Source organism: Malus sylvestris, chromosome 13 (assembly GCF_916048215.2).
Source record: "Malus sylvestris chromosome 13, drMalSylv7.2, whole genome shotgun sequence".
NCBI classification, from domain to species: Eukaryota; Viridiplantae; Streptophyta; class Magnoliopsida; order Rosales; family Rosaceae; genus Malus; species Malus sylvestris.
Genome location: NC_062272.1, coordinates 19,187,551 through 19,210,996, shown reverse-complemented (window position 1 = coordinate 19,210,996; position 23,446 = coordinate 19,187,551). Strand labels below are relative to the sequence as shown.

Sequence of the window (23,446 nt, the reverse complement as noted above, 5' to 3'; positions counted from 1 at the left end):
CGAAAAGGATTCTTGGTGAATCTCAGTATAGGTGGCTACCTCTGAGGGTATAATCCTTATCCACTCTACTGCACTTTACTTATGTTCTGACGTCACGTGTAAAATGGTTTCATTCCTACTTACTAGTGCATTGTTATATTTAGGCACTTTTAGGTTTAAATTTATTCACATTTTCCACATCACAACACTTTATGGCTTCGTCACCTTCCATGTGTCAGGCAGCACACCTCGATTCGAAGTCCTAGTGGACATACCGGGTCAGGGTGTGTCATATAGTATGTCAAAAGTTTATTTGATGGCTGATATGGCAAATTGAATACAAGTGCTAAATTCTCTTTTTTTTCTAATGGATGTGTTAAATATTTATTTTATTATTTTATTGGGCCTAGAGTTACATTAACTATTAAAAAATATCAAAATTAGTTTTAGTTTTTATTCTATTGGTTGTTAATGGGACCCATGCATTAAAAATTAAATAAAATATATTTGACTCCTTCTTTGTTTGTTATAAAAAAAGGCAGCTAGAAAGCAAGGAGTCAAATGACTCACATGCCACAGCATATATGGCATGAAGCCTTTAAGACCATCTCCAACCCTGGGCTAAAAGCCAAATTACCCCCCCAAACACTCTCCAACCCATGCTAAAATTTTAGGCTAAATGTCAAATGCTATTTCTGGGCCAAATACCCTTCAGCTTTCCCCCCGGGCTAAATGCGAAATGTTTATCGGAATTTAAATTTTTTTAGATCAAAATGTTCATAAAATTAATTTACAATAATCTACATATTTATTTAAAAAAAAAATTGATTTAAGAAAAAAATTTAGGCTAATTTCATTCTTTAATAATTCCGGGCTAAAATTTTAGGGTAGAAGGGTTGGAGCAGAAAATATGTTTCTAGGCTAAAAGCTAAATTTTCCGAGCTAAAAAATTTGGCTTTTAGCCCAAGGGTTGGAGATGGTCTAAGGGAAGGGATCTCCATTTTTCTAAAAAAAATGGGGACACCCTCTTAACCGTTAGATTTAGCTTTAATGAAATTCTGTGATTGAGATTCTGTGGCATGTGATTTAATCTCAACCATAGAATTTCATTAAAGTCAGATCTAATGGTCAAGAGGGTGTCCCCAATTTTTTTTTTTTTTTTTTTTTTTTTTTTTGAAAAATGGGGATCCATTTCCTTAAAGGGTCTATATATGGCATATCCATTGGAGAACACTTAAATGTCTTTTAATTCTATTTGGTATATTTGACATCTCCTTTGGAGATGGTCTTAAAGTCTAGATGTCATTGTTAATAAAAAAGGGTAATGCTAAAGAAACTAAATTTATAGAAAAAATTAGCAAAAAAATGATGTGTCACTAATAGATTTGAGCACATTTATCAATGCTTAAGTAATAAACCAATAATCAACTTTCATGTCATTTAGTTTTTAATATTTTGTTTACATATTTAGTCTCTCTAGTATTACCCTAATATAGAAAAAGGGTAACTTCATCAATCATGGATTGAGAAGTTGTGGAAAATGTGGGCGTTAACAATGTTATTTACACTCGGACACGGGAGTTTGTAAAGTTATGAGAAAAATACATGAACCTCTCTTTTGGACTATGACATGGTCAACAAGATATAGGAACTTGCTCCGTTTTCCTAATATCAATTTAATATGTATAAACCCACTACAAAAAAGAAAGAACAAAAAAAAATACGAGCAAAGACTCGAGAAAATATTCAACCGACTCTTGGCCGGACTAGTGGTACTTTTTTTCTCAATATTCGATCGTTTTATTTCTCTTTTCCTGCAGACACATATTGCATGATGCTAGACACTTGTTTAGAGATATTTTTTTCTCGAGTTGATTTAGATACGCCCAAGTGGAAAGTTCTGTATGAGTCACCATTTTATCCAGTGTATGTATGCCTGTGCTAACAAAATTTATGTCCTTATTTGACTTCTTGTTCAAGCATTGTCTTGTATATAATCATATTGCCGACATGAGTATTAGTTAGTGAGTATTTGAAATCGAAATAGCCTTTTGATAAACGTCCATTCATCTTTTTAATACTCTTGTATTGATATTATTGTGTTGATTGTTAGAACTATGTTTTCTTTTTCTTTGGATACAATTGTTAGAAGTTCTAACTTAGAACTATGTTGTTGTAAGCTTTTTATTTTATTTATATTTTTACTAGAACAATTTAATTTTGGTTTTACCGTATATCCTTTTTTAACACACAATATATAACTTAATTACTGCAAAATGGAATACACACACACACACACACACATACATATTAAATTTACATACATTAGAACAATGAGTTTTTATTTTGGTGTAAAAAAAAGTCCAGCTACGTATCGTTTTCGTCACAATCATTATTGTTACACATAAACTTTGAACAAATAAGAACCTGCTAAGGAGGATTATATATCAACAAAGTCTCTGAAATATAAATATTAATGCAGCTACATCATTTTCGTCATCATCAATTTCTTCATCCACCTTCTTTCTCTTTTTTATACTTTTGCACACACCCCCCCCCCCCCCCGCCCCCCCCCAAAATTGAAATTTCTGTTCAGACTAGAATTTGTTAACGGTCAAATACAAGATAAAAAAAAATTTAACATTTCTCACCGCCAATTAAAATTTCCTCCTAAACTCCAAAGAGAGGAAATAGTAGAACTCAAAATTCTGGTAATTCTGGTGTTCCCCCATGACCAGTTCTAACGAAAAGATCATACCAAAATTCCATGCCATCATCCAAGTTTAGACCAAAAGTAAAACCCAATTCCTCCGAATCGTTGGCGGTGATCGGAAACTCGGATATTGTTTCATCATTTTCGGCCTTTGGAAATAGTAATGGGGTGCTGGAATTGTTAGCTGAGAGTGCCTCTGACCAGAAGCTGTCATCGATTTCAGGGAAGGTTTCCCATGGCTCCATGTTTTCACCTTTGACGATGATTGTGTCCTGATCGCTGCTCAAAGCACCTGAGACTTCTGTGACTGAGGAGGAAACATCACTAGAAGATGGCTGTGGATAATTCATATTTTTAGGTTGATCAGCAGACTGGCTTGTGACATTGAAAGTACAATTACTACTACTTGCTGGTGATGTTATTGTAGTATGGTCTTTGAGTCTTTTTTTCAAGTTGGTGTGCCATACATTTTTTATTTCGTTATCGGTGCGTCCTGGTAATCTTGCTGCAATTGCTGACCACCTGAAAACGAAAGAAATGAATTAAATTAAGCATTTGCAAGATAGTTTAACTATTGTTAAGCAAGTACGTATAAAATTAGAAAAATACCTATGGTAAACATATTTTGATATTTGGTTTGGAGAATGATACATATTAATTATACGTCGACGACACACCGTTAACATAATAACAATACAACGATAATATAATGACGACATAATAAACATTAATTATTTAGCAATGAAATGTCAAAATATGTTTATTGTAACTAATTGCCTTAAAATTTTAAGCTTAAATTTGAAATTTGACTGCAACGTGTGAGTTGTGCCTGCATAGCAATTAAAGACAAAAAACTACAACACGTATTATTTATCAAATGCATGGTTGGTTGTGATTTACAATTAAATTTCAAGTCTATTGTGGTGGCTTCCAAAAGAGAATCTTTTGATCAGCTCCCACTTGCAATTCTTTGACAGAAAATCAGTGTCTTTGAATTGTGTGTTCGAGAAACGATCCTGGTTATTTTATTTTTTGTTTATAAGGGAGGCTGAAGAGAGAGTAGGAATTTGTGCTTCCACCTTAGAACTGGAGTACATGTGTAAATGCTTTTCTTTGTTGCAACAACAAGCCTTGTTGAGTATGTTGTTGATAGTTGGCAGCGGGGTAAACAGGCTAGATATATATATATATATATATATATATATATATATATATATATATATATATATATATATATATATGTCAATGGTAAAACATGCATGTTTTGAAAATATAGCTTACAAATTAAAAGCTGAATGAAAATTAAAAGTTGGTGCTTTGATATATGTACCTGTTACCCAGCATATCATGCAACTTAATGATAGCTTCCTCTTCTTCTCTTGTAAAGTTTCCTCTCTTGGTATCCGGCCTCAAATAGTTTATCCACCGGAGTCTGCAACTCTTCCCACATCTCAACAAACCTATTTCAAGAAAAAAAAAAACAAGTGAGAAAGATGAGTACAAAGCTCAAAGCAAGTAGCAATTGGAATTTAGCAGGTATTAAGAATTTTGCAGTTGTTAATAATTCAACATGAAACATGCATAAATTTTATGTAACTTTTTATACCATCGATATTCTACACTAAATTCATCTATAACTTCAATGAGCGGAATTCAAAGTTGGGTGCAAAGAGGAGAACATATTTTCATAGGTAACTTAGCTCAGGTTTGCACATGGTATGTAATTGTATAACGTTGTATATAGAACTGTAAATTTGTCATCATGCAATGCAAAGATGATTATCTTGGTTAAAGAGCCGGGTTTTGTGGCCTATAAATCTTGGGAGAAAAAACCCAGATGAGGTAACTTGTAATTACCAGCTTGCTTTGGAAGGGCACGCCAATTTCCATGACCATATTTTTGGATGAAGGATGTAAGAATTTGATCTTCTTCAGAAGTCCATGGCCCCTTCTTCAGTCCCATCTTCTCACAGCAAGGAGCTCTCCCCATCTCTCTCTTTCTCTCTCTCTCTCTCTCTCTGAATAATACAGTATTACTTTGAGTTTGAGAGCTCAATATTTCTGAGGCCTTGGCCTGGTTATTTATCTTAAGATCCACAGTACACAAAAGGATGTTTGAATGGACCAAGAAAAATAAATTAAAAAGACTAGAAAGTTCCACGAAGTGAGATGTATTTCAGTGTAGGAAACACGGGTTAGACCAAGTGTCATAATACAATTGGTTGAATTTATTTATTTTTATTTCTAACCAATTGTAATATTACACTTGATGTATAGGGTGGTGTTCCCAGCACATTAAAAAAAATTCTCCCAGGCAGAGCTAAAAATCTATCAATCAAAATAGGGTAGTGGCATCTACATACACATTTTTACTTCTCAATTTTCCGTCATCGGATCAAATGAATTAAAGAAAGCTAATGAGAATAAATTAACAAAATTGTGGAACGTAAAACGAATGTGTGAATAATACTATCCTTAAAATAATAACTTAATTACTAGTTAGCAATTTGTTGTTATGATTTCGATTTAGAGTTGCAGGTTAAATATGTTGATTAAATTTGCAAATCAAATGATGTGTCACTAATAAGAAATAAACATATTATTCAACACTTAGATGATAATTCAATCATTAATTTTTATATAATTTAATTTACAAAATTTTACCTACAAATTTAATTTTTCTAGCATTACCAATAAAATACGGCCGAGGACGTGTAGCAGACAAAAAATATTGGCAATGATCTCATAAAATAATGAGTTAACAAGGGAAACTAGTAGTGTGACGTTGGACAGTTGAAGCAGCCAAAGTAATTTGGCATAGACAGCAACCTTTTCTCGTAGATTTGTTCAACAGTAAAATGGAGAAATATTCCTTGAACTATGATTTAATTATAACTTTAGTCATGGACTACAAATTTATTAAATGCTGTTCTCCAAATTTGTCAAATTGTGTAACGTTAGTCCCTTTGTGCTAACTCAGTCAGATATTTCGTTTGTCTGCTGATATGGTGAATCTGGCCTCCAGATTTTGTTAACAGTGTAGGCTCTAACCACCACTTCTCCACCTCGACAGCCGCCGCCAACCCAACCACCTGATAACAAGAACAAATGCCTTCAAGAAAATGGAGATCAGAGAATTCAAGAAAGCTTGAGAAGAGAGAAGGTCGATAAGCAGCGGAAGAAAATGACTAACTGTATTGAAATTGAAGATCAAACGTTTTTACAACTGTTTTTATAATACCCCACTTCTAACTAATTTGTCTATGCTGTTACATTCTAACCACTCAGTAACTGACACCTGTATTTCAGTTATTACCCCCCCCTCAATCGCAGCTAGGGACACCAAGGCTGAGATTGATACAGTGCTTAACAAACACAGGACCGTGAAGCCATTTAGTAAGAATATCGGCAACTTGATTATCTGTGGAGACATAATGAACCACTATATCTTTCTTTTGCACCCGTTCTCGAATGAAATGGTAATCAGTATCCAGGTGTTTAATTCTGGAATGGAAGACAGGATTTGTGCTAAGAGACAGTGTAGAGATATTATCACAGTACAAATCAGGAGGAGCATGTAGGAACTGATTGAGATCTCTCATGAGTGTCCGTATCTAGCACACATAAGCTGTGCAATGAGCAAGAGCTTTATATTCAGCCTCTGTGGAACTTCGAGAGAGACAGAAGACTGCTTCTTCGACTGCCACGAAATGGGATTAGAACCAAGAAAGACGACATAGCAGGTAACTGACCTCCGTGTATTGATATCAGAGGCTCAATCAGCATCTGAATACGCTGAAATGTGAATATCAGCATCGGAATGATATGTAAGTCCATAATGTAGAGTCCCCTGAATATAGCGTAGTATCCGTTTGACCAAGAACATGTGTGTATCAGTTGGACATGTCATATATTGACACACAACATGCACAGAGTGAGCTATATCAGGCCTCGTGAAAGTCAAATATTGAAGGGCTCCAACAATGCTTCTATAAACACTCGGATCAGGCAACGGTTCCCCCTCAGACATGAGTAACTGAGTATGAGGCTTGGCATGTGTTGGTGCAGGTCTACAATTCTCCATTCCTGCTCTTTTGAGTAGTTCTTTTGCATATTTGGTCTGGCTAATAAACACATCTCCATTGCTTTTGTACTGAATATGCAACCCTAAGAAGTAAGTGAGTTTGCCCATGTCTTTCAAATCAAATATCTCACTGAGAGCAGTAATTACATTCTGGATTTTGATGACATTCGAACTTGTTAGGATTATATCATCTACATATAAGAATAGAATGATAATATCGGTGCCATCTATCTTGATAAAAAGACTTGTGTCAGCTTGAGAGACTGTGAACCCCAGAGATGGTAATACACCTGTGAATTTAGCATTCCAGGCTCGTGGAGCCTGTTTGAGTCCATACAACGATTTAACAAGTTTGCAAACATGATTCGGAGCCCTCGAATCTAGAAAACCTCGTGGCTGCTTCATGTATATTTCTTCCTGTAATTCACCATGTAGGAATGCATTCTTAATATCGAGTTGTCTAAGTTCCCATTTGTAACTTGTAGCAAGTGCAAGGATTAACCTCACTGTAGTGTGGCGGACCACAGGACTAAATGTCTCGGAGTAATCAAGACCATGCTCCTGTGTATACCCTTGAGCCACTAAACGTGCCTTGTATCTAGATATACTACCATCAGGATTTTTCTTCAACTTGTATACCCATTTACTCCCAATAATGGTTCGGTTAGGAGGAGGAGGGACAAGAATCCAAGTTCCTTGCCCTTTAAGAGCATCAAATTCATCATGCATAGCTTGTTGCCAATTTGAATTGGTAGCTGCTACTTTAAAATGCTTTGGTTCTTCGTAATCAACACTTTCAGCCAGAAGAGAAAATCCAGTATAACACGGAGAATCAACAGCAATTTGTAAAGACTGTATTTCAGGTAAACTAGCATACGTGGTAGCATAATTTCTGCGCTCAATTGCTCCAGTTTGAAGTCTCGTGAGCATAGAATGAGTTCTAACATCAGCATGAGGAATAGAACTAGAGGATTGATTCCAATCACTCTCAAAGATAGGAAGTAATACCTGAAGTTGTGCTGGATCAAGGACAGGCAACAAGGGTTGAGTGAGATCTTGTATGGGAGTAGACTGATATGATCGTAATGACTCAGATTCCTGTGTGTCAGATTCCTGTGTTTCAGATTCCTGTCTTTGGGATAGAAGAGGTGATGTATTAGTAGACTCAGGTACATCAATATCTTGCTGCAATGAAGTAGTATCAGTCATAGATGAAACGTGATCTGTGTATCTTCTGTCATGTTCACTTGGATCTCTTAGTTGAACTATAATTGGAGGAGCACCAACCCACACACGATCGATGGCTCTGATACCATGATAACAAGAACAAATGCCTTCAAGAAAATGGAGATCAGAGAATTCAAGAAAGCTTGAGAAGAGAGAAGGTCGATAAGCAGCGGAAGAAAATGACTAACTGTATTGAAATTGAAGATCAAACATTTTTACAACTGTTTTTATAATACCCCACTTCTAACTAATTTGTCTATGCTGTTACATTCTAACCACTCAGTAACTGACACCTGTATTTCAGTTATTACCACCATGTTCACACCCAAGCTTCCACCCCAACTAATCACAACCACCACCTCTCGCTCTCGCTCTCTCACCTCTCCTAATCCAACATCCCATCGCCCAATGCCCAATCCGTTTCCCTTCTTTCCTCTCATCAGGGAGATATTTTTTAGTGTAACTAGAACACGGGATAGTACATCACGTGTCAATATACAAATAGTGAGTTATATGTGTTAAAAAGCTAATAACTTGAAGAAAAAAAATTTCCACCACTTATATAAAAATATGTGGTGTACCATCTGTATTCTAGTCACAATAAAAAAAAAATTCCTTATCAGGGTCGTCTCTTGACATTTGGAGGGTCCTCTGCGTATTTCATATAAAAGGTCATTCTTACTTAAAACTTTCAGACAATATATTTGTACATAATTCAACAATCAATCTTCAAACTTTATTGAAACCAACATCTCACTTTTACTAATTGAATAATCTCCAATTGTCATGAAATTACGATTTAGGGTTCGTCCATGAAAAAATAGAGCATGACTGAAAGAGAGATACAAAATACACTTGTGTTTGTGAAAGAAAGTAATACACAAGTTTTTATTGCTGGAGAAAAGTGAAAAATAAATATATTATGTATAGATTCCAATTAATCAATTGCAATATAGATAAAATTATATAACGATAATTTCTCTTTTCAATAAAATTCATTTTTAGTAGAAAATTTATACTCATATGGAATATATAGGAGGATCAAACTTTCAGGGCGCCTCAAAAATTTTAGACTCTGTGCCACTGCGCCTTTTGCTCCTATGCCCCTTTTACCAAAAGCTTCCAAGTTTCCAACATAAAAGCATAATCAGAAGGGCATAATCTACCGTTTATTGGAAATCTCCTTCACCCTCTCCATGTCACTTACATTTTGGAGCTTTATGGCCCTAAGTTGTTTGACTCAGATCATCGGCCTCCGTTTTGAGTCGGTTGTAGGTTTTCAATGTGGGAAAATGAGAGGGGTAAGGGTTCGAGTGAAGGGAAGGGGCGTGGAGAGGGGAGGAGGGTAACGGGGTGTAGCTCGGCTTTTGGGATGTTGAATTTGGGGGACGAGATAAATAGAGGGAGGTGGTGGCCGGCTATGAGGTTTGTGGTCACTACTAGGGAAAATTGCTTTGGCGTTGGTAACACTCCGTCGCAACAAAGTAATGCTAGGGAGACCAAAATTTTAAACCAAATTTGCAAATCAAATGATGTGTTACCAATAGGAAGTAAGCCAATTAACCAATGCTTAAGTAATAGTCCAATCACCAACAATCATATCATTTTGTTTATGAATTTGGTCTCCCTAACATTATCCGTCGCAAAAAAATAAATATATGTCATCCATGTCATTGCAAAAGCATTATGCGGTGGTATGGCGACATGCAGTGAGTCGTCGAAATACTAGGCGACGCCAACGCCATCGCAAAAATATGGTCATCTTGTGCTAATTTATGTTCAACTTTCTATTAAGTTTATGGCCATGGAGTTATGACCGCAGATGAGTTTTTATTAAAAAGAATAATTGCGGTATGGCGACATGCAGTGAGTCGTCGAAATACTAGGCGACGCCAACGCCATCGCAAAAATATGGTCATCTTGTGCTAATTTATGTTCAACTTTCTGTTAAGTTTATGGCCATGGAGTTATGACCGCAGATGAGTTTTTATTAAAAAGAATAATTGCTAAATATATTTCTTTCCCTTAAAATTAACATCAATTGCATTTAGGGTTATTTTATGTAAAATCATAAATAAAAAAATCACAATATTAACAATATTTATGTTAATTATAAATAGGTCAATCATGTATTGTAATACTTAAATGCATTTAAAATAAACAAAAATTATCAAATCCATCACTATAGTTGGCACCCACTTCTACTAACACTTCATTTCTCATAGTTTTTGTATTTTGGAATAAGTCAATAGGGATCAAATGTTGCTTGTCTGTTTCCTTATTCTATTTTTACATTTAGATTTAGACACAGTGCTGCAATGTCCATTTACTAGTTTTGTTTTTTCCATCGCTCACATGCCTCCTACATGTTCCTTTTTAGATTTGGATTCAAACCCTGCCGTTTCCTAGTTTTGTTTTTTATTTTTGGATTCAAACGTTGCAGTGTCCATTTCCTAGTTCAGTTTTTTCCATCACTCACACTTCTACTGCGTTTCAAACACTGTAATGCAGTGTCAGTTTCCGAGCTTTGTTTTTTACATTTGGATTCAGACACTACAATACAATGTTTTTTACCTAGTTTCGTTCTTTTTAGCTGAGCAGACTCCTCGGTGTAATTGAATGGCGAGAGAGAGAGAAAGAGAGAGAGAGAGACAGTGATAGAATATGCATGTTGAAAATATTTATAGCATTCAGATCCTCTTCGGATCAGTTTAATGGGGATTGAAATCCAATGGGCAAAACCTTTTCCCCTTCCTCTCTTCCCCCTCATCTCTTCTTTCTCCCTCGCCCCAACACACCCCACTGTGGTTAACAAGCCCTAAATTCAATTGCAGGTCATTTTTGCTATCTTTTACTGTTTTAGCTTTTTATTTGTCGTCTCTTTCTTCTTCCACATATTTGAGATTTCTTTGTCTACTGTAACTTTGTTTCTCTCTCTATAATTGTTCCTTAGTTATGAAAAAGATCTCTGCAACCAAAACATACCAATTTGCACGACCTCTCTGTTTGTTCCTTCGTTAACATTGGTTGCAATGTTAGGGTTGAAGGACCTACAATTGAGAGATGTGGTGGTGCGAGGGCTGATTTTGGGAGGGTAAGGTGAGGGACCTGCAATTAAGGGTTGTGGATTGGGTCAATTATGGTGGTGTTGGGGCTGATTTTGAGGTGGGGATGAATTTGATCTGGAATTTGGGGCTCTGGTGGTTCAAGGTTGAGAGCTTCGAAGTGAGGAAAAAGAGAAGAGGTGAGGGGAAGAAAGGAAATGAGTAGAGATTTTGGCTGTTGGATTTGTATCGATGGGTGATATCCATCGGATCCTCCACACCTCACAAAACCGATTAGGATAAGATCTAAATCCCTACTTATAATAGCTTAATGCCTATATGACATTCATATAGAGAGAGACAGAGAGAGACAGAGAGAGAGAGAGAAGGATAGAAGAGTCAAATTCTAACTATTTATAATAACTTAAAGAAGTAAGTTGTAGGAATGATCCCTGAACTTTAATCAAATTGGAGCAATGGTCTCTCAACTAAAAATCCATTACCATTGGTCCCTCAACTTATCAAAATGTGTAGCTATAGTCCTTTTCATCAAATTCTTCAAAATTTTGTCAAAATAAGTTATGTTGGATTAACCATTTATATAATTAGGGTCCCTCAACTTATCAAAGTGTGTAATTATGGTCATTTTCATCAACTACGTCAAAAATTTTGTCAAAACGAGTTATGTTGGAATGATGATTGCTACAATTAGGTTAAAGTTAAGCGACCATTTCTCCAGTTGAATTAAAGTTGAGGGACCAATGATAATTGATTTTTAGTTGAGGGACCACAGCTGCACGTTTTGATGAGTTGAGGGACCAATGGTAATGAATTTTTAGTTGAAGGACCATTACTTCAATTGAGTTAAAGTTAAGACCATAGCTACAATTTACACTAACTTAAAGCCTGTGTGGCATTCATCATTGACCTTGCCTAATTAATAACAATATATCATTAATTAAGTCCAAAACAAAAATATGTCATTGATATATGGCTTAATAGTAAAAATTTTATTGACTTTTGGTTAAATTACCTTTATATATAGAACATTTTGTTATATTTATTTCATAAAAAATAAAGTTATAGATATCATTACTATCGGTAAATAGTTGTGTAGATATCATGCTCATTGATTGATTTGTTTGAATGTTTTGAAAATGCAAATCATATGATTCAATACATTCGAAAAAAGAAAAACATATAATAATTAAGGAATTCTCAATTTAATTTCATATTTACTATCATGGACAAAATAGTCATAAAATTTAAAACAAATGCAAAAAATAGTTTTAATTTAAAGCTACATAAATATTTGGTTAAACTAAATCAAATGACCTCATTTTTTGTGGGACAATTTTTAGAATTTCATATGAACTTGTACAAATTTTTAATTTGTCATATGAAACTTTTAGGCAATTTGTCATATTAATTTTTCGAAATTATTAATTTGGCATCTTACCCTAACTCTGCTAAGTTTTTCATCCAAAATAAATTTGTGTTCAGGGTTATTTTGGGCTTTTGACCTCCTTTTTTTTCACAATTTATATCTTAATTATTTTTATACAAAAATATATGTACACTAGAGGTGGGGAAATAAATTGGCTTTAAACTTTTGACGTCATTTTCACAAGTTTTCTACCTCTCTTTAGTACAACCCTAGAATGTCACATCCCGGGCCCGTTCCACCACCGTAGCACGATATTTTCCGTTTTGGGCTTACCATTCTCTCACGGTTTTGTTTTTGGGAACTCACGAGCAACTTCCCAGTGGGTCACCCATCCTAGGAGTGCTCTGGCCTCCTTCTCACTTAACTTCGGAGTTCCTACGGAACCCAAAACCAGTGAGCTCCCAAAAGGTCTCATGCTAGGTAAGGATGGGAATATACATTTAAGGATCACTCATCTGGGCGATGTGAGATGTTACAATCCACCCCCCTTAGGAGCCCGACGTCCTCGTCGACACACTTCCAGCCAGTGATTGGCTCTGATACCATTTGTCACATCCCGACCCGGGTCCACCACATCTCAGGCCCGTTCCACTACCGTAGCACGATATTGTCCGTTTTGGGCTTACCATTCCCTCACGGTTTTGTTTTTTGGAACTCACGAGCAACTTCCCAGTGGGTCACCCATCTTGGGAGTGCTCTGGCCTCCTTCTCACTTAACTTTGGAGTTCCTACGGAACCCAAAGCCAGTGAGCTCCATAAAGGTCTCGTGCTAGATAAGGATGAGAATATACATTTAAGGATCACTCCCCTGGGCGATGTGAGATGTTACAATCCACCCCCTTAGGGGCCCGACGTCCTCGTTGGCACACTTCCGGTCAGGGATTGGCTCTGATACCATTTGTCACATCCCGACCCGGGTCCACCACATCCTAGGCCCGTTCCACCATCGTAGCACGATATTGTCCACTTTGGGCTTACCATTCCCTCACGGTTTTGTTTTGGGGAACTCACAAGCAACTTCCCAGTGGGTCACCCATCCTGTGAGTGCTCTGGCTTCCTTCTCGCTTAACTTCGAAGTTCCTACGGAACCCAAAGCCAATGAGCTCCCAAAAGGTCTCGTGCTAGGTAAGGATGGGAATATACATTTAAGGATCACTCCCCTAGGCGATGTGGGATGTCATAATGCACCCCCCTTAGGGGCCCGACGTCCTCGTCGGCACACTTCCGGCCAGGGATTGGCTCTAATACCATTTGTCACATCCCGGGCCCGATCCACCACCGTAGCACGATATTGTCCACTTTGGGCTTACCATTCCCTCACGGTTTTGTTTTTGGGAACTCACGAGCAACTTCCCAGTGGGTCACCCATCCTGAGAGTGCTCTGGCCTCCTTCTCACTTAACTTCAGAGTTCCTACGGAACCCGAAGCCAGTGAGCTCCCAAAAGACCTCGTGTTAGGTAGGGATGAAAATATACATTTAAGGACCACTCCCTTGGGCGATGTGGGATGTCACATAGAAAGTTTGGCTAGTAAAAAAATATATCCATGTTCATTTCAAAATATTATGGTGAACTATTAAAAAAATAAATTAAGTTCACTAACATGAAGTTTAACTAATTACAAGTTTTTAGAATTCAATAGGGCCAATAATGTCCATTAATAGATTAGAAAAAAAACAAGTGTTAAAATGTCTGAAATAATCTTGAAATGTCCAAAATAATATTGAAGGGGATCGAGTAGGAGTTAAACTGTCTAAAACAATCTCGAAAACAAGTGCTAAGCACATGGTTTATTTTGGATGGGAAACTTAACGGAATGAGATGACAAATTAATGATTTCGGAAATTGATATGGTATGTCGCTTAAAATTTTAGTTCATATGAGAAATTAAAAATTGAGTATAAATTCATATGACACTTCAAAATTTTTATTTTTGAAATATTAATTTAACTTTAAAAACAAACAAACAATGATGGTAAATTAGGGAAGGCCACTCAATACTATGGTCTAATGGTATTCCTCTTCGCTTAGAAGTGAGAGGTCTTAGGTTCAAATCTCGTAGATGGCGAATTCGATACCAATTTAGGCTGCATATTGTGTGACTTAGTTGAACTCCCTCTCCTCCTAGTGTAAAAATATCGATGTACTAAAAAAAATAAAAATTGGGGAAGCCATAATAACCTTCGTGTAATCACTTGAGCGCCTGTTGACCTGCTCGGGTTTTATGTAAGATTTTACGTTTGATGCATGTACTACTCTTGAGATAATCTTCAGCTGGTATACATTGCACTTCTATGTCCCATTTTTGCACTCTGTTCCTAACGAAATGGTAATCAATTTCCAAGTTCTTAATCCTGAAATGTTGAATTGGATTGGAGCTTAAAGCAATAGCGGGCTGATTGTCACAGTGAATAATAGGAGGGGAAGGCAACACTTCATGAAATCCTTCAAAATAAGCCTTATCCAAGCAATATCTACAACTGTAATTCATGAAATAGCTGTTTCTGAAATGCAAAGAACACTTTCTTAAATCACGTGACGCACATAAATTAAAGTATCCAATTCCCACTTCACTATTTAATTTTTTAAAATAAAACAAAACTTCAAATCTTTTTCCAAGAGGGTATCTAGCGTTTTATAACATTTATTTTGATATAATTATATGTTTACATTCAGGGATGAGGGATTTAGGCAAAGTCATACAATGTGTCCGTTATAATTAGTATTGAACTCACTATTCACGAACATTGAACTTAAAATCACTTACTTTTAATAATCATGGTCAATTAGAGAGTAAGTGACAGATATTAGTTTATTATTGGTGACACGTGTCTTATATTGACTTAGTTTGTTAGAGGCGGTCATGCCGTTGCTTACAAGTCAAACATTCAGGCTTTATAGGCTTTATTATGCAGTCTTATTTATTATTTTAACTTTTCTTAATTTTGATAGTGAATTATTATTAGCATTCTAAAATTCTCATTATACACTTCACACTTTCTATATTTAGAAAAAAAATACACTTGTGAGGAGTGTAGAATGAGATTTTTGAAGTGTCAATAACACTTCCCTTTTGTTGTTGCAAATTTAATATGTGTTAAATATTTATTAGAATTACAGAGAAATCACACCTATTTTGTCTGCAAGAGATTTGATCTCAAAAATTAGTCTCTCGTTTCTCTTACAATTTCTGACTTCCTTTTCGTTTTGGTTAATCATTTTTCTTCCTAAAACTCTATGATTGTGGTTCTTTGATTAACTTAGTAAAGATAAAATATCACTAAGTGACAGAATGATCACGCTAAATGCGAGAAAAATAATATTGTTGACTTGACTATTTTTTTAAAATGATTTACGATCAATTTATTTGATTTTTATCTCATAGACTTGTATATACGAAAATGAGACTGCGGTCCAATGTCTACAAATATATGTTTTTTTAATTCCTTGGCTTTTATTGGTTCGATTTCATTATCATTGAGTAATACAAGTAGAGTTTTAGTCCAGTTCATACTTTTAATGTTGCCCTAGTCATCCCACTTTATTCGATTTCTTTGATTTCTTTCTGTTGATAAAACACTAACTTCATTTCATATTAGTTAGTCATCGTTACCCTGTCACTTAGCTCATGGGTATCTTTTACACAAATTTGTCGTTCTTGGGCCAGATGTTGTTGTATTTGCATGTCATTTAGTTGAAGTTTCCCCATACTTTCCGAGCAATCCAGCTCATCACGGAGACCGTAATTTTGTGTACACTAATAGAGATCTTAATTTGTACTATAGTTAGCACTCGTTTGAAAATATTTTTAAAATAATTGAAAACGTTTTTTGTAAAAGTATTTTTAGGTTCCTAAAGCACTTACAAACAAATCCTTAGTAAAATACAAAACATGTATATTACGTGAAAAATATGTAACTTTACAAAAAAAAGAAAAAAAAACTTTAAAAAGTTCAATCATTTTTTAAATCTTAACATTTTTATTTAAAATATTTGTTAACTTTTATTTCATCATTAATATGCTAAAAATACGTAATAATATATACTATGAAAAATGTTTGAAATTAATGTATTAAATGTGAAAAGTATCTATATATTATACGCATAGTGTATATTGGAGCCTTAAAAAGGCTTATTATATTAACACCCCACAAATTGTTGAATAAATCTCACATACTTAATACACCCACATTTACTTTTTCAATTAAAAATTATCTTTATACACCCCACATACCTCTCCATAATACCCTCACACCCCCACATTCTCAAAACACACATTATATTTCTATATACACCCCAATTTCTTCAAATTTTATAATATTCATTTTTAATTTTGATGGATTGAATCTAGATACCCTGCTGTTCCCAGGCTAATTACTTCTATGATTGACTTGTTTTTCATTTTCAACTTGAGAGCATATTATCATTAACCGATTTGGACGCTAACACTTATCTTAATTTTTTTTTATCTTTGTGCGGATTGGAAAATCTTATGTCACTTCCAAACTCAAGAATTATCCAAACTCAAAATCTTATGTAACTTTTCCATAACAAAAGAAATAAAAAATAAAAAAGAATTATTGAAAGTTTCAGGCTGTTGGCATTGCAATTCACAGAGTTGGTTCAAAGGCATAAGTTCTGAAGTTTTTCGACATAGTAAATGCCGGGATGTGATAAAATGTGTGGTTGGAGAGAAAATAATTACTTGCAATCACAGTGATCAATAGCATTGGCATATTCATAGACATTTTGTTAGGGTTTTCTCAATCAATGTGTTTGTAATTTCATTAGTTAGGATTTTGTTCAACAATGGAGGGTGTGAAGGTTTTGATAATTGAAGAAGATAAATAATATGTTAAAAGTGATGTGGGATGTATTTGGAAATTTCTTTTTTTTTTTTAAACTTAGTAAGGTCGAAATTGTCATTGCATAGTAGAATAAATAAGTAATTTAATATTGATTTTTTTGTGGGGTGCATTCAACAATATGTGGGGTGCTAATAAAAAAAGCCTTTAAAAATTGTGTGATTTAACGAAATTATTAAAACATGTAGGAATAACAAAACAATTTTTAAAAAATATGTAACTTTGGGTATTATACGCTTATTATTCATAAGTTTACTACGATTTGCACCATATGTTTGTATTATTTGTACGAGATTTTACTAATTATATAAATTGTAACATCCCACATCGTTCAGGGAAGTGGATCATATAAGCCTTATATGTATATTCCTATCTCTACCTAGCACAAGGCCTTTTGGGAGCTCACTGGCTTCAGGTTCCATCGGAACTTCGAAGTTAAGCAAGTTCGCGCGAGAGCAATCCTATGATGGGTGATCCACTGGAAAGTTCTCGTGTCAGTTCACAGAAACAAAACTGTGAGGGCGTGGTCGAGGCTCAAAGCAGACAATATCGTGCTACGGTGGAGCCAAGTCCAAGATATGGTGAGGGCCTGGGCCGGGATGTGACAATTTGGTATCAGAGCCAATCCCTGACCGAAAGTGTGCCGACGAGGACGTCAGGCTTCTAAGGGGGGGTGGATTGTAACATCCCACATCGCCCAGGGGAGTGGATCATGTAAGCCTTATATTTATATTCTTATCTCTACCTAGCATGAGGCATTTTGGGAGCTGACTAGCTTCGAGTTCCATCGGAACTTCGAAGTTAAGCGAGTTCGCACGAGATCAATCCCATGATGGGTGACCTACTGGAAAGTTCTCGTGTGAGTTCCCAAAAATAAAATCGTGATGACGTGGTCGGGGCTCAAAGCGGATAATATCGTGTTACGGTAGAGCAGAACCCGGAATGTGGTGGGAGCCCGGACCAGGATGTGACATAAATTAAGTACGTCATATACTTAATAATTACATGAATTCATTCATTTCAAAAGGTAGTTAACTATTCATCATAAGGAAAAAAAAAAAAAAAAAACACCTTCGTGTACCTTAGGTAATTAGATAATTTGCACAAAGACAAATTTTATATTCATAATTTCGACAAAAAAAATTTATATTCATAACTAACAGACATCCCACCATGGTCATGTTAATACGTATGTATACAGTTTTGGATGGAATTTGATTTCTCCCCTTTGTATCACACGAACTTCCACCTTGCTGATTGATATAGCAAAAGTTAAAGCTTGCCTCGTCATATACAGAAGGTAATATAGGAGGCAGTTTCTCTACCCTCTCACTTCCCGTGCTCTCTTTTTTGTATGGTCACAGTTAAGCTATGTTAATATTTTATATTATTATTCATTTTTGTCTTATAATCTCTATAAAAAATATATATAAATGTTGGCGTAGCTTAACCGTGGGTCCGTGACCATACAAAACAGGAGGGCACGGAAGGGCATAGGAAGTGAGAGGGTAGAGAATCTACCTCTGGTAATATACTCTAGTGAGCAGGTGTTTGGGCCCAAAATAATAGTTTGGGCCGAGTATAGAATCATTCTCGGCCCGGAAGGTGCGACAAGAATACCATGGATCGTTTAGTATGTGGGCCTCCAAACCTAGGTCGGCTAGGTCATAACGCAAGAAGTCGAGTCCTAGTGCAATGAGGAGTCTCGGCAGGACCCGGAAGCGAATTCAGCTTGGTTAAGGACTAGGTTCACAATCCTAGTGAAAGTAGGACTGGTCGAGTTGGTGCTGATCAGGAGAAGAAGACCTAGTCCGAGTAGGTTTTTAACTCGACCTTGGGGGGAGCCGTTGCTATAAATAGAAGAGGCTGCGCATCATTCAGGCCCCCTGCAAATCAATACAAAACTGCCCTGCGCAAACTCAACAACTTGAGATTTTTCTTTCTTTTTCGCCGACACATCTTCCGTTGGCATCAACAGCATTGTGAAAGCAATCGGTGATATCTTAAGTCGGCATAGATAGCTCTGTCACCGTAGAATCAGTCGATCTCGCAGTATCTTCCGTTGGCATCAACAGCACTGCGGCGAGAACGGTTGATTACCTATCCAAGTCTCGGTCAAGGAGGATTTCCGGATCCTTATTGATTGAGGTCATCTCATTAGCCTTCTCGGCGAAGTAAGGTGTTACGGTATATCGAGCTCGGCGCTTTGCTTGCCGAGTTATTTTATGATTGGATATTCCCAAGTGGGATTTAGAGTTCGGCATTCGGACGGCCGAACCACGTTCACCATTAAAACTTATATTTGCTTTGAGTATTTGTGCCCTTACACTCTGGTGTCGATTCGGCGTGAGTTTACTCTGACGAATAACATCACTATGACTGAATCCGACGACGACGACTCGTGAACTTCGTAAGAATAGTAACCTTATCTTCAGGTTCGAGAGCCCAAGAGGCCGAGATGTGTTTCTTTCTCGGCCGCAATCGCAAGACGCAGAAGTCAGCCGCGCGCCCAACGCAACATCAACAAAATTTACTCCTCGGCCGAGCTCGACCGACGAGTTGGCATGCCCCGCATTCACCGAATGACGTAGTTAGCTTATAGATTACTCAGCCTGCATACCACGTAGGCTTGGTAGTTTCTAGGGCCAACATTTTGGCAGGCCCAGTGGGACCCAGTGCTAAACTACGAAGTTCATGCCAATTGAAACACGATCGGTAAAAAAGAAAACAGCTATGGGAAAGTCGACAGCCGATCTACCAAATCAGAACGCAGGACACCATGTGCCACAAGCGCAGAATCCCATCAGCGCCGTGACACCTGAGTCCACGAGCGCAACTCACCGAGAGAGGGAAGTTAATCTCGGCGGTCAAGTTCGCAGTCTTGAAATTCCCAACAGGAACACTTGCATTCTCAATGAAGGAGTAATAGAAGATTGTGATGAAGATGGTGGCGAAGGATCCGATCCACCCACAAGGTCGTTTCTTCGAAAATGGCTTGACGAGCAATCTCGAACAGTTGAACAGACATTGAGTCGAGGAATCGATAAGCTTCATGACGTGATACGCAATTCCAGTGAAGCACAAACCAGATTACTCGAAATACTGTTTAGTAAGGTCAGCGATGGTAGAATTTTCGATCTTGCCCAGCATTTGCCGCCAAGGAATAATCTATTATCAAGTGCACCGGCCGAGCCAATTCCTGCTCGGCTCAGGCCACTTCAATTGGAAAGAGGAGGAGGGTTGAATAGTAGGTCAGACGGATCCGACCAGAGAGCGGAAGTAACGCCCGTCGATATGACCGAAGTTCAACGGATGATCGATTCGGCCATGAAGAAAGGGCCGAAGTTCCCTAAGTTTATACACCCATATCCAGCTTACGTGGAACAGGTCGAATACCCTAGAGGTTTCAAGATCCCGGATTTTAGCCTTTTTGCCGGAGAATCATCCTTATCCTCGTTAGAACATGTAGCTCGCTTCACCGCACAGTGCGGAGACGTTAATAGTGACTTTCACAAGCTGCGACTTTTCAATTTTTCGTTGACCGGCTCAGCGTTCGCTTGGTATATTAACCTCTCACCGAACTCCGTCCAGAGTTGGGAGGAGTTGGTCGAGAAATTTCATGAGCAGTTTTATCGGCCGGGAATGGAAATGTCAGTATCCTCACTAGCAATGATGGCTCAGGCGTCCGACGAGTCACCAATGGATTATCTTACTAGATTCAAATCAGCTAGGAATTGGTGCCGAGTGCCTCTCCCCGAAGTTGAATTCATCAGACTTGCTCTGAACGGTCTTGACGTCGAATACAAAAAGAAATTCTTGGGGGCAAACTTTCGGGATATGTACGAATTAGCCCAGCATGTCGAGCAGTATGATTATTTGCTCCGCGAGGAAAAGATTTCGAAAGCTCCATCTCGGGGGACGATTTACAAGAATCCTACTGTCAGTTATGCATCAACCGAAGATGAATGCGTTAGTGTGGATGCAGCTCAGATAGTGATAGATAAGCCATACGTCTGCAAGGCACTGACTCAAGTTAATTCTAAGGAAGTCAAAACTTGCTCGGCTACTGAAGGAGCACTGAAACCGTCGAAAGTTTATACTTTTGATATTACAAAAGCCGATGCAATTTTTGATCAACTCTTATCAGCAAGGATCATCAAACTTCGGCCTGGGCACAACATTCCCAAGGCCGAAGAGCTTAAAGGGAAGATATATTGCAAATACCACAATTCAAGCAAACACACGACAAACAATTGTGTCGTGTTTCGAGACAACGTCCAAAGCTGGATTGATAATGGCAAACTGAAATTTCCAGAGAAGAAGATGAGTGTTGATACTGACCCGTTCCCCACGGCAACAGTAAATATGGTCGATGCGTGCCTACCTAAAGACAAAGGGAAAGGGAAGGCCGAAGATGTTGCGACGCAACACTTTCGGAATCAGAGTTCTCGGCCACGTTTCATGGCTGATTTTCGTTCAAACAAACCGCCTACAGCTTTAACGGGACCCGCTATTGTCAAACCTATGATAGATTATACCACCGATGAAGACAGTGGGACAGCGGTTTTGTGCAGTAAATGTAGAGCAAAGGTCGGCAGTGAGTCAGAGGAGAAGCCCTCTTCGCTTATAACGGAACGACCTACGGCCGCAACCCAGCAGAAGGTTACCGACGTAGGCCAACATCAAGGGGTTTTTGATAGGCTCGGTCCCAAAGTGAGGATGGAAGAGGCACCCTCAGTCAGGCGGCGTCTTGATTTTAATGCTTCATTTTACGACGAGGACTACTATAAACGTAATTCTAGCAGTTCGGAGTCATCGGGGAGCCAAAAAACTTTCAAACCTCCCAAACCTAGCGATCAACGTTGGTATACATATCATTCTTCGAAAGGCGTTTACACCGCACTGTCCAAATCCCAGAAACGCCGGCACCAAATGATAGATTGCATGGCCCGCCGACAAGCGGCCCAAGAAACTTCGGCTCCTCAATGGCGGCCGAAGGACACAATTGTTGCTGATGATGAACGACCACCTCCAGCTATTATGACAGAGTTGGTTCAAGGGAAACGGCTGGTCAACCGAGATATCGAAACCACGTTCGAAGAGGCTAATAAACTGATCAAACTTCTTCTTCGGCCGGGGGAGATGAAGGCACGCCTCGAGCATTTCAGGCAAGAGGCCGAAAGAAAATTACCCTCGCCGGCCATACAAGAACCTTTGATTAAAATTCGACGAAATTTGCACCCACCGTTCCTCGAGGAGGCTTTGGAGTACATGCGAGAATTCCATAAGAAACATTCGGCCAATGATCTGTATGGCTTGCCGAAGGCATGTCAGGATACAATTGATCAAGTCCTTATTTGTCCTGATGCTGAGCGAATCATTCAGAAGACCTCAGACCCAGGATTGAAAGCAAGATTCCAGCACATACGAGAAGCTCGTGTCCTTGGATTTGAAGTCGACCCATACACTGATATCGATGCAGCCGACCTTCCTTTCTCAATGGAGGACCTTCAGTATTTGCGATATCACTTCAAAGTATTTTCGGCTGTTTCTCTCTTCGGCCTTACGATCGATGAAATAGCACGTGTTGCGCGATTGGATGCTTATCTCGACACCAGGGATGCCCGGATACACTACCAGGAGCAGGCTCGAATCTTGACCCCAATCACACTGTCGACCTCAACCTCACTTGAGGCAATCACGCAGAACCAACAAGTTGCCGAAGCAACAACACAGGATCAAACCCTTGAAGAATGAGCAGAAGAGTCTCTTTGTCCAACTCTGACAACAACGGAAGCTGTAGTCGCTGACCAGACGAGAGATGAGGTTAACGAGGAGGATCCTAACCTGATGGGCCCATCCGTCTTGGATAACATGGAAATCAGTATGGTCCATGTGTTACCCGCTGCTTTTCAATCCAGCACAGCTCAGCCAAATTTCCTCGATGGTGATGTAGTCGCCGAGGAAGCTGGCCATGTTGATTTCGTATCCGTTGCTGAAGTTGACTCTACAACAAAAGATGACAATATCAAAGCAGCTTTGGCCGAATTATTTCCTCGTTCACCATCGGCCAACCTCCATCATTTAA

General features: G+C 37.9%; 1 protein-coding gene across 1 annotated transcript; it reads right to left on the bottom strand.

Annotated features, from left to right (window-relative positions):
• Positions 1-2,320: 2,320 nt before the first annotated feature.
• Positions 2,321-4,831, bottom strand: LOC126596269 (transcription factor MYB30-like). Its single transcript, XM_050262793.1, has 3 exons — positions 4,550-4,831; positions 4,023-4,152; positions 2,321-3,214 (listed from the first exon to the last, which is right to left on the bottom strand). Exons 1-3 carry the CDS (start codon positions 4,680-4,682, stop codon positions 2,680-2,682), a joined length of 798 nt encoding a protein of 265 aa, XP_050118750.1. The 5' UTR covers positions 4,683-4,831; the 3' UTR covers positions 2,321-2,679.
• Positions 4,832-23,446: the final 18,615 nt, after the last annotated feature.

Excerpts from the sequence above, each read along its gene's own strand:
- LOC126596269 (XM_050262793.1), bottom strand. The coding sequence starts at position 4,682 with ATGGGGAGAGCTCCTTGCTGTGAGAAGATGGGACTGAAGAAGGGGCCA. Across the intron at positions 4,153-4,549 it reads TGCCCTTCCAAAGCAAGCTG|GTTTGTTGAGATGTGGGAAG; the intron begins GTAATTACAAGT and ends TTCTTGAAATAG. Across the intron at positions 3,215-4,022 it reads CATGATATGCTGGGTAACAG|GTGGTCAGCAATTGCAGCAA; the intron begins GTACATATATCA and ends TTTCGTTTTCAG.